The sequence below is a fragment of the Tachypleus tridentatus genome, chromosome 12, assembly GCF_004210375.1.
Source record: "Tachypleus tridentatus isolate NWPU-2018 chromosome 12, ASM421037v1, whole genome shotgun sequence".
NCBI classification, from domain to species: domain Eukaryota; kingdom Metazoa; phylum Arthropoda; class Merostomata; order Xiphosura; family Limulidae; genus Tachypleus; species Tachypleus tridentatus.
The window spans coordinates 39,796,541-39,809,506 of NC_134836.1; the positions used below are offsets into that span (position 1 = coordinate 39,796,541).

Here is a 12,966-nt window from a genome sequence, read left to right on the forward strand (position 1 = left end):
TAAGATCTCGTAAAACTTATTTGTCTTTTAGTCACATCAGAGGATCTCAACTCTTTCATAACTAACTACCTTAGCATAGCTGGGTGGTTAGGACAATCGAATTGTAGTCTGTGGATTGCGAGGTCAAATCCCATCACCGAATATGGTCAATATTTTTTTTACCTTATAGGGGTTATTATTTTACATACAATTCCTGTATTTTTTAGAAAAGAATAATCCAAGTATTATCAGTGGATTATATTGAATAGTTAGGTTCCCTCTGGTCAATCTTTTTAAAATTTAAGGACTTCTAGCGCAGATAGCCTTGGAGTAAATTTGCGCCAAACTCAGTAACTCGCATGCACTTAACTATCTTACATCTTAGACGATGTTACTTGCACCTCTTATGTATCTTTAAAAAATATAAAACTCCAACGTCAGAAAGGGATAATAAAAAGTCTGAAAATATTAAAATAGTGGACTTTCAATGTTAATCTGATACTCAAAAAAAAGAAATTTTGGTTAAATCAAATGCAATAATTTTTTACAATTTTAACTGTATATTTTATCTAACTAGTTTATTTGTGGCAGGTTAGACTTAAACGCTTGTGTAAGAGCATAACAACAGTTTGTCTTGAATTTCATTTTCAGAACAACCATTTCTTGCCTTGTGTTCTCTCACTCTTAGCATCTAATTAGTGTGAAGCAGTGGCTACTGGATGATTGTTAGAACATATCAATGTAAGTAACCGCAGCATCCAGTTAATGGGAAGTAGTGGCTACTGGATGATTGTTAGAACATATCAATGTAAGTAACCGCAGCATCCAGTTAATGGAAAGTAGTGGCTACTGGATGATTGTTAGAACATATCAATGTAAGTAACCGCAGCATCCAGTTAATGGGAAGTAGTGGCTACTGGATGTTTGTTAGAACATATCAATGTAAGTAACCGCAGCATCCAGTTAATGGGAAGTAGTGGCTACTGGATGATTGTTAGAACATATGAATGTAAGTAACCGCAGCATCCAGTTAATGGGAAGTAGCGGCTACTGGATGTTTGTCAGAACATACTCATGTCAGTATCAGATACTGAAAAACGATTGCACATTTTTGGATCACGTGACCATCATATATGTTAACGAAGAACCTAACTTACTTGTTTTTCTATTTTTTTTTTAAGCTTAATAAATGAGGATAACTAACTTTAAGTCTGTGTTTTTTACCGGCTTAGGTTTAAATCGTGTTTTGTACAGTAAAATAATGGGACTCTTCCATGTAAAAATAGTACTTATAAAGATACTGAATAATATTTGTTATTATTTGGTAAGGAACAAAATACAGAGTAGCTTCGTAACTGAATACATTTGAAATAATATTATTCCTCCAGTCTTTTAACAGATAAATTATTATTTGTATTTAAAAAGTAACTATAACTTATTTTTAAGGAAAAGTACTTACTAAAAAATAAATAATGACGTTTAACACATTAAAGGGTTGATTGTATTTTAACGCTTTGGAAACTTCTCAAATTTTGATAACGCTATAGTATTTGTTTTATTAATTACTGATTGGTCATGAAGTTGGTTTCTTCTCAAAACTCGATTGAAAAAAGTTATTAAACATGATTTCCATGAGTCTTGAAAAAGACAAACGTCATTAGCCTGTTATATGTCCTTCGTGTTGTTCAACACTTGACATTAAGAATATAACAAGTTTCATTTCACAGCACTGTATTACGGAAGTGTAAAATGAAGTTTTCTAAATTAAGTGTTCAACTAGTTTCAATAGATAAAAATAATACAATAACTATATATACAGTAAAGTAATTGTGTTTGTGGAATGAATTACTGATATAAATAAGATAAAAGCATTACAGAGTTCACCGTTACCTACTTTGTACACCAATAGGTAGATACTCAAACTACTACAGACAGCACAGTTTTTCAAACTGAAATATAGAGTTTATTGAGTAACTAACCAAGATATGTAGTAGATAAAACAACTTAAACAAAGATAAACAATAATATGTTAGACTGTCATAATTCATTTTTATATTAGAAAACTTTCCTCATTAAATTTGTAAGTACCAAGCTATAACACTTGACTCTTCTAGTGCTGGAATTTAAGTCATACATTTCATTACCTGTTAACTGATGACCTCACTGAGCGAACAACGCGTAGCTAATACACTAAAGCAGGTCCTTTATTAAATTAACAGGCAGTATACATTGTAAACTAATACATTCCATTATATGATTAGCATATGGAATTAAAACAGTGTAGTGTTCAAGTGACTTTCGTTTGTCGGTTCTGCTGCCTTTGTTTAAACTACAAACGCTTGGAGATATGATGAATTGTGTTGGAGCTCAGAACTCCCTAGAGTCTATAAATATTTGTATATTAGAAATGACAAATATAGGATAGCAGAGCGTTCATGTGACACCTATGGAACAAACCTGAGGTATTCACGTCTTCTGCTATCCAATTTAAAAGCCAAAATTTCTTGCAAAACGTAAGTTCAGAACTGCATGCTAAACAAATAATAAATTGGACACGGAGAATAGAGGAAATCAAATAGATTAATGAATGTTCTACGCGCAGTCTTTACCCAAGTCACGTCTACAGGATTCTGTACTGCCTATATGACGAGGCTACTGTCCTTATAAACATGCATATACACTAGCTTGAGAAAAGAACAAAGAATGCGGTATATAACCTTTATCTGTCTTTACAATTTTCGGTCCTCCTATAAACACGGTTGTGATTAATTACATGCAGATGCCGTATGGAATTTTAGAATGTAGTTACATTAAAACTTCTAAATGAAGATCAATTTTACACTAGTTGTTGGAAATTGAAGCCAGTTCCATTATTATAAAACTATAAAATGTTTCACTGGGGTCTGGAACTGTTTAAGGGGTAGCTTAAACAACTTTCTGACTCTTTTTTAATACAGGAAATATCAGATCTTTCTTATACTCAGATGTAAGCACAAATGCCCACACACGTAACTATTAATAGTCTTATTTTGAATAAAATATGTTTTTGGTAAAACTTAAGTCTTAAAAACATATTTTTAACTTCTTCTTGCACGTTACCACAACATGTTGGCAGATTTCTTATGAAAATACTACATGATGCGAGATACTGCCTAGTAGTAAACATGATGTAACATCTTGCATGACAGTACTGCATGATGCCAGATATTTCGTAGTAGTAAACATGATACACGATCTTGCTCGATAGTACCACATGATGCTAGATATAACACGAAAATATAGTTTATGTCAGACCTGGAATAATAGTAGTACATTGTACTATATTTTTAATGAGTTGCTAATTATAGTTATTAAATATGTATTTCAGAAAAGAAGTTTTGTCGCTTAATTAAAAAAAGGTGTAGATTTGATATTGCGTGCTTCAAATGTGCTAAGTGTTATCAAATTGTTATTTAATTCAAATATGCATATATTTAATATTTCAAAAGGTGCTAAACATTTTGTACCATATTGATAAACTAAGTATATTCTGAAGCGTCTGCAAATTCAAGCGAAAAAAGACAATTTCTGGAAAATACATTTAAAAAGTGTTAATAAAAAATATCATACCTTTTGTAACAAGGTATAGCGTCAGCTGGTAGTTAGGGCCGCGAGTTCGAATACCTATCACCGAAAATATTTGTTCTTTCAATCGTGTGGGAGCTATAATGTCGTCGTGAATCCTACTACTCGTTATGACCTTCATCAGTGCACGTTAAAATATTCACCTTTCAGTACACCTGGGGTCCATATGGATCCCGCATATATTTAATGATCATAATGTTGAAGCTGTGATTTAGATATTGAAGCATACTGTCTTCTCATAGCATTGTGCAGATAAACTGTAAGAAAGACTGAATACGATAGGTATATGATATGTGATTTATTATTACAAAATATGAAATTTACTTATATCCATTTTCTCACATTTAGAGAAAAAAGTGTCATTATTGACATATATTTTCATAATACAGGGCTGCTGCTTCTCTAACTGACATCTCACAATTAAAACTAATAAAATACTGAATGAAGAAACAGATTTCTCGAATACGTAATAAAAAACACCTAATTGTACGAAAATGTGATTAGGGTCCGAATGGACCCAAGGATGTCGAACTACATCAAACTTTGTTTTAGAGCTAAACTAATGTCAAATTTTGGACAACATGCAAGCAAAACTTATTCTGAGTGAAAATAAAGTGATTCTCATATCTTTTACCAGTCATTTTACAAACACTCACCACACCATACACTGGGTGTGGAGTGATCAGCGCAGACATAGTTTCCACATGCTGTACAGGTTTGACAGACTTTTCTGTCCACGATTCTTGGGCAAAAATAACATCGTGTTTGTGTTGCTGGAACACTTTGACTAGCATGCTGTCTTGTGTCAAGTAATCTTAGATCTACAAAAGCATATCTGACGCCTTTCTGCATTGCACGGGGATTCTGGTGACGTTGTAGGTTGTGCGCATTACTTCACTTCAGGAGAGATTTAAATACGAAATCACTGTTTATCACAATGGATAGCCTCTGTGAGTCCATACATACAATGATGAAGACACAGAGCTCCAAATCTGTATATTACTTGAGGTCCACATGGACCCCATGCAACTTTTTATTCACAAAAATTATTCGACTGCTAAACATCTAAAGTTTTACTATTTGTGTGTCAGAGGAAGATAATGTAACAATTATGTAAAAAATAAATAAAAATATAACTAGTCAGTGAAAAAAATTTTATCTTCGGTGTCTTTATGGACCACAGGTGTACTGATGAAGGTTAAGAATAGTTATAGAGTTGCCAATGGATGATGTTGATCTTCCCTCTAGTTTATCACTGCTAAACTATAGATGAACTAGCGCAGATAGCACGAAATTTCTTACAAACCAAACCTTTTTGAAGTATTATTTTCTTTTAGAGATTATTACAAACATGCTATTTCATAAAACAATAAGTAATGAATAAATGAACACCATCGATAACAAAGATTGCCCAAGGTCATGTCCAATATTACATTTAATAAATATATGTAAAACAACTAATATATATATATATGTGTGTGTGTGTGTGTGTGTGTGTGCGCGTGTGTATGTTTTTGGGTTTTTTTCTAATACAGGAAACTATCAAATGTCAATGAAAAGGTAAAAGGTTATGGAATTTTTACTTCTCGTGTACTTAAAATGATTTTTATGTTCTCGTATGAATAAACAAATAAAAAATATGGTGTAATTCATTCAATGTGTAAATGTATTTTTTGGGTCTTAGCAATGTGTACTTGTCTTCACGAACAAGAAGCAGAAAATTATATGTTTTTAACTACAGAATTTTAATACCTTATGAGAATCTGTAAAAAAAATCTTCGAATATTTTTCATGTTAACTAAGAGGAAAAAATGTGATATCAAATTACCTCTTTTTGACTGACATTTTACCTCACCAGTAAATAAAATGTTTGACAGTTAGCAAAATCTTTTACAGCTTGGTTGGAATTTTTTAATCTATAACGAAATTTTAACCAAAAGAGATGAATTAGAAGCAAATTATACAGTGGTCGATATATCCACAAGAAGCCCATGACTTTCGAAACTCAGGCATGCATGCGTATTCATAAGTGCACCGAGTTCCTCATACACTTGATCATAAAACTAGAAAACGAGGGTTTCTTGTCATGTTTGCCTCTGGCTCTAACACTTCCGCTCTCATATCTCGTGAGTTGAACAGCATGTATTTGTATGTATGCATGTGTGTGTATATTTGATCATCACACACGTACCTGTGTGTATATACATATATATGTACCCAATATTCTTGGTCAAACAATTCAACTATACTATGTTAAAAACGGCTCGTTTGGACTGAGAATTTTTTTTACATAGAGGAGCGAACAACGTTTTGGCCTTCTTCAATCATCGTCAGGTTTACAAAGAAAGGAAGAGGTAACTGACCGGAATCTGACCACATGTTTGAAAGGGGTTGTGTAACTTAGTGTCGGAATGTAAAGAACGTGCTTAGATGGTTGAATATATACTTTTATATTATTTATTTTATTATTATTATTTATTATATTATTTTTAGTATAGGTATAAAGGTGTTCCTTTGTATTGGTTTATTTTTAGCTTGAGTTGTTGTATAAGTGAGGCTTCTTTAATTTTGCGTTTGTTCATGTTTGTTTCTTTATTTAGTATTTGAGTGTTTTCTATGGTTATGTTGTGTTTATTTGATTTGCAGTGTTCTAAAACGTGTGAAGGTGACGTATACTTGTATCAAATTTTAAAATGTGATATTTTTAAAAATTTCCAAATTAAACTACGACTGAAAATTAGATTTTATTTCTTTTATCCCAATGCCAAATGTTCACTTTGTTTTTTAATTAAAACCTGAACAATTACCATAACAAACGGGTTTCAAATATTAAAAATATTTTTAAGTCTTTTCTTAGTTTATGAAAACTGTCATTCATTGAAACTTCATACATGAAAGCTATGAAACTTTAAACCTGAGTTCCAGGTAAACAAAGGTTTAGAATTTTTATTTTTTTTTTTTTGTTTTCTGCTACACAAGCCAACGATATTTATTTAACAGATTTTCAGAGGCCTAAGCCACACAGAAGGATCCGGAATTATATTATAAACACTCTTTATTAATTCACCGAAGTAGATTTCCTAAATACATTGTGGTGTGGATAATCAGATACCGAAAGTGCATTGACGAACATCTTGAAATTAGAATACACATCAGATAAGGCAATGAAACTTAGCACAAGAAATAACAAGCAGTATTCTCTTACATATAAGATTTAAAAGGTTTGTTCTCTTCATTGATCATTCAAAATGGCCATCGTTACTCGATATTTACCATGAAACTTTAAGTCCTTCTCACTTGTCCTAGTGTATTTTGTTGTCTTTATCTTCGTTTGAACATGATGAAAGGCCCGACTTCCATCTACGAAAACAGATGCCGTTGCGTCTATTCGACGCGGGACGTGATTGGGCGGATCTGTATATGTTAAATAAAATCACAACTTATTAATATTCTTTACTATATACAACTTGTTTCGAATAAACTAAAGCTTTGTATTAATAAAACATCTGCATGTTTCAAGTGTATCATTGTTCACCAATACCATTGAAATTAAGGTACGCATGCCCAGGAAAGCTTCGCAATCGTTTCAATTGAAAGTAACAACATACGCAAAATGTTCTGAATCAAGTTACTTTTCCTATTTTGAATAGTAGTGCTGATGTAACATAAACAATTTTTATTATTACTTTTCGTTATATTGAATTCTCTAAGTAATTAAAAACTAGTAAGTAATTTTAATTAAAGTGTCTGAGGAAGAGTGTGTCCGTGCACTAAACAAGCTTCTGTGGGGTCGTGGGAACGCTGTGAGGGTTTCTATTAAACTTCCCTACAGCTATACTCGAGGGTTATCTAGTAGTTCCTAATTTTTAAATGATAGACTAGAAGAATTATCCACAACCAACTCTCATGCTACTTTTTACCAACAAATAATGTGATTTTGTCACATAATAGCACCACACAGCTGAAAGGACGAACATGTTCGACGATGGAGGTTTAACCCCGCGACCCACAGATCGCAAGCCGACCGACCTGACCACGAAGCCATTATCTGCTGTATTGGGTTAGTCAAGAGTAAACAGTTAGGAGCTTTCTTAAAACTATCATTTCAAAATTAGAGACAGCTATGGGCAGGTAGTTCTCAAAGAAACGAAACATCTATTTAAACAAATAAAAATATAAGAGAAAAGTTAAGTGGATTGTAATGAATATAAGAGTGAAATCTCAACTTAACTATAGAGATTTATTTGTTTGTTTTTTGAATTTGCGCAAAGCTACTCAAGGGCTATCTGCGCTATCCGACCCTAATTTAGCAGTGTAAGACTAGAGGAAAGGCAACTAGTCATCATCACCCACCGCCAAATATTGGGCTTCCCTTTTACCAATGACTAGTGGGATTAACCGTAACATTATAACACCCCCACGGCTGAAAGGGCGAGCATGTTTGGGACGACGGATATTCGAATCCGCGACCCTCTGATTACGAGTCGAACGCCTTAATCCAACTGGCCTAAATATAAAAGAAAACAACACAATGCAAACAAAAAGAAACATGTAACCAATATTGAGTTGGCATAATAAAATAAGTCAATATTTCATCGATTTGTAATTTCTTTCTATTTACTTAATTGTGATATTTTATATTTTACTCAAATAAAGGATATTCCATTTAGTATAACACTTGACAAATAACCTAACGTGCGTCAGTAGTGCTTTAGTCAGTCAATCAGCCCCACTTAAACCCATTAAGGGATGAAGCAACATATGAGTGTATTCTGATGGACGTGATTTTAAAATATGATTGAGAATAATGGTGCAATACAGTAATTACAAACAAAGTATATTTTGCTGGAAAGATATTCTAGCTAACATTGAGATTTAATGATACATGTATAATTGTAAAACTCAGAACTTAGTGAGTTAACTATACCCGAGTTGAAAATTGCTGTTAATTATGGGACGATAGTGTCTATCGCATTGGACTCTATGTCGAAACCTTCACTGAACACCGATTCAATATTTGCCATTAACATGTGTTGAAACGTTTACTAAACACCGCTTGAGAACACAACACTAAGATGGGTTGAAACGTCAACTGAACACCACTTAAGAATAAGCTGTTAACATGTGTTGAAAAGTCGGGTAATGCCATATCTATTACTTATACAATACTTTTATAATTACTTGATAATAAAATGTTACAAACGTATCACAGTTAAAAGCTCTTTTATACCGATTCTGTACACTATAATTATCGTAATGCTTTGTTATTCCTGACTGTATCAAACTATATGTACATATAAATAATAATTTTAACTCTATTTCTAAAAAGAAAACGTGTATGTATTCCATTTTGAAAAAAAAACACGAAAAAAAAGAGCAACAGACTTAAATACTTAGTAAATATACAAGAACGATCTGCCTGTTAACAATTTTATTTCCAATATAGACAAATGCAATCAATGAGATTATTCTTATCTACAGAGGAAAGAGTCAATATTTATAGATAAAACTATGTGATAAGTAGACAGTAACATTCATGTAGGTTGTGTTAAGCATGTACTTTATAAGCGAAGCTATAGTGCATGTTTAAAATTATATATGGGTTTAGATATTGATATGTATCTGCGTGTATTATAATATATGTAGTATACATGTATACATAGTTTTAGTACAACTAAAATAAATTATATATAATGTTCGAATGAATAAGTTATGCAAAAATTAAACTTATGTAATTTATTTTTACTTTCAACGTATACAATAACTTTTGTTTATTTATTATTAAACACAAAACTACACAATGGCCTATCTGTGCTGTGACCACCACGGGTATTGAAACTCAGATTTTAGCGTTATAAGTCTACTGACTTACCGCTAAGCCACTAGTTGGTGTACTATACAATAATTGATATTAAGATCTTTTGTTGCATTTTTCACTGGAAACCTTTCTACACGAATGGCAAATTGTCTTATATAAAGAATAAATGGGTATTATTTATAACGTTATTATTTGTATGCCTTCAGAGTAAATATCAGCTTTTAGTTTTCAAACTAAAAACTAAGTCCTTGAACACAAAACGTAATGGACGAACAACAGTAAACATAAAGTGTGAGGCTCTAGTTAAATTTATAATTCAATAAAGAAATCTGAATAACCATCGTATTTTCTAGTCAAAAACTCATTTTACGAACAAAACCTACAACACTGATATATTTGTCGTTTAAACATAGGAGAAACAAATATGTTTGTTTGTTTGTTGAATTTCGCGCAAAACTACACGAGTGCTATCTGGGTTAGCCGTCCCTAATTTAGCAGTGTAAGACTAGAGGAAAAACAGCTAGTCATCACCACCCACCGTCAACTCTTGAGCTACTCTTTTACCAACAAATAGAGGGATTGACCGCCACATTATAATGCCCCCACGGCGAGCATGTTTGGTGAGACAGGGATTCGAACTCTCGACCCTCATATTGCGAGTCGAATGCCTTAACCACTTGGCCATATCAGGCCGACAAATAAGTAAAAACGTCTCTAATAATTATTTTGGTAATTAATCTCACGCATAAAACAAACAATTTTGATTTATCAAATGGAATTTTTGTGTAGCATTAAACAAATACCTCGAATTAATCCTTATACTTAAGAGTTAAACTGGCATATGAAAGTGAGAATGAATCTTACCGCTAAATTGAAACTAGAATTATTGTATTACCCCTTAAAATGATAATGAAACCAGTATATGGAATTGAGCCTTATAATTAATGAAAAGCCAATATACAGAAACCATTTTAGATTTGTATAAACCTCTGTTACAATTATAATTGATCCACTATATAATGTAAACCCTTACAATTAGAGCGAGACCATTATATTAATTGACCATTAAAATTAAGATTGCAGAGTTATTCTTACACGGAATTTTCCCCAAATATCATGTTCACGATTAAACTGTGCTCTCTCGACCATTCCTCCCCACTGATGTTTCACTTTCGTTTTGATTTTCGTAGTCTTTTCTCTTGAAATCGATTTTAGCATATTCGGTAGGCGGTTCGTGCCGTCTTACAGTAGTAAAGCAATGACCACTACTGGGAAGGGACAGGTCAGCGTACGTTATTTCTTCAGGTTGCTAAAGAGTAAATAAGAGTAAATACATTTATTTAAGATATATAACTTCTAACACACAAATATTTATACATCATTGAGGCTCGAAAGTAAAGCTATAGTTGAACTGAAATAAATAAAAATGGCGAAACGTCCATTATCTAGCTCTCAAAATAACAAAGACGATCTGCTGCATTATGTTGTTTTTGGTTTTTTACATGAGAAAATCGTAACTTAATGCTTCCTATAAAAAGTATGGGTAAAGGATTTGGAGTCTTCCTGTGTGATTGAATCTGTTCAGAAGCATGTTCCGGGTACCCTATCTAATTGGAGTCTTCCTGTGTGATTGAATCTGTTCAGAAGCATGTTCCGGGTACCCTATCTAATTGGAGTCTTCCTGTGTGATTGAATCTGTTCAGAAGCATGTTCCGGGTACCCTATCTAATTGGAGTCTTCCTGTGTGATTGAATCTGTTCAGAAGCATGTTCCGGGTACCCTATCTAATTGGAGTCTTCCTGTGTGATTGAATCTGTTCAGAAGCATGTTCCGGGTACTCTATCTAATTGGAGTCTTCCTGTGTGATTGAATCTGTTCAGAAGCATGTTCCGGGTACCCTATCTAATTGGAGTCTTCCTGTGTGATTGAATCTGTTCAGAAGCATGTTCCGGGTACCCTATCTAATTGGAGTCTTCCTGTGTGATTGAATCTGTTCAGAAGCATGTTCCGGGTACCCTATCTAATTGGAGTCTTCCTGTGTGATTGAATCTGTTCAGAAGCATGTTCCGGGTACCCTATCTAATAACAGTTATAAGTTATGTTTCAAAGTTAGCTTAATGTTACATTTATTTGTTCGTGAACTCTCCTTTGGGGGGTATTTGAGGATACTATAACGGAAACAGTCTAAGTCAATCCGTAAGAGTATTTAACGATACAAACAGTGACAACTTTGTAAGTCAATCCGTACTATATCGGTAACAACAGGATAAAAAAAAAAAACGACTTTCATTCACTACATAATAATGAAAAACTTTTGTTTCTGCAAATGTTTCGCTACGTTGGCTTTATCAGGGTAAGTAACACAAGAGTAGTGGACGTTATGATTACAATCAGCTCAAAAAATAAAGTTTAAATTATTATTTTTTGTTATCATAGCAATTTTCCGCCTGGAACATTTTTAAAATAAAACTGAAAAAAGGGTGTCTTTAAAGTAGTTTGGCTGCTATTTCCATATTTCTTTTGTTTTATTGAAAACATTACACTTCTTGGTATGTTTACATCTGATACATTGTTTTGTTATCTTAGTTAATGCTTGAACTTGTTACGTATCTAAGTTAGATATTCCTCCTGTCTCTTCTAAATATATTCGGTTTATTTGTTTGCGGTACAAAGCTATAGAATGGGCTATCTATGCTGTACCCATTACCCATCAAGGAAATCGAAGCACAAACTTTAGCGTTATAAGTCGTCATACCTGCAGTTGTGCAACTAAATGTTTTCATACAAAAATGATATAAAAATGTTTAATTCATTACATTCAAATACCAGAACACGTAATAAGCGTTAACGGTTTACGAATATGTCTGTAAATATAATTTCCAGATTCCAATACAATGAATACTTTGGTCAATTTTAAGATAGGAGAGAAAGTAATCACTAGTAAGCACAAAAATATAATACCCAGTGTTACAGTGTTTAAGACTAACTATATATAACACTAATATTTCTGTTTCATCTATACCTGTTCTTAATGTACATGTTTGTTTATTATTGGAAATCCCGGTCGCACCAATCGTGCTCGCGCTTTCAGCCGTGGGGGCGTTATCATGTTACGGTCAATGCCATTATTTATCTAACTTTTTGGAAAATAGAAAGTGTAGAGTAAATGTTGAAGGAACATTTTCTGAATACTTTACTCCTGAAGCTGGAGTCCCTCAGGGAGGGGTGGTTAGCCCTATACTCTTCATCATGTATGTAAACAATATGCCACTGAGGGATCCGAATCATGGATTCTCTTCACAGTTCGCAGATGATGTGGAAGTCTGGAAAAGTGCCGCAATACCCACGATAGCAGCCACTAACATACAACCGCAACTAAATAGAATAAGTGAATACTGTCAAAAATATAGAATAAAAATAAACACAACTCGTAGTCTTTACGAAATTGACAAAACAAATAACAACAACCAGAATTATATATGAATGGCACACTACTCCAGATTGCCCCATCGGCAAAATTTTTAGGTCTGACCTATGATTCGAAA

The 12,966-nt window shown here is 33.1% G+C and overlaps 1 protein-coding gene across 7 annotated transcripts in view; it reads right to left on the reverse strand.

Annotated features, from left to right (window-relative positions):
* Positions 1-6,638: 6,638 nt before the first annotated feature.
* The window catches only part of LOC143233084 (protein turtle-like), a 414,845-nt gene continuing 408,517 nt past the window's right edge, over positions 6,639-12,966 (reverse strand). For 6 of the 7 annotated variants that reach the window (XM_076468971.1, XM_076468970.1, XM_076468975.1 and 3 more), the window contains 2 exons: positions 10,517-10,730; positions 6,639-7,017 (listed from right to left, as the gene is read on the reverse strand). In XM_076468971.1, coding sequence (XP_076325086.1) covers positions 10,548-10,730 — 183 coding nt within the window. In that variant the 3' untranslated portion in view covers positions 6,639-7,017; positions 10,517-10,547. The remainder of the gene's footprint in view (positions 7,018-10,516; positions 10,731-12,966) is intronic. The other variant, XM_076468974.1, reaches the window with a different exon arrangement.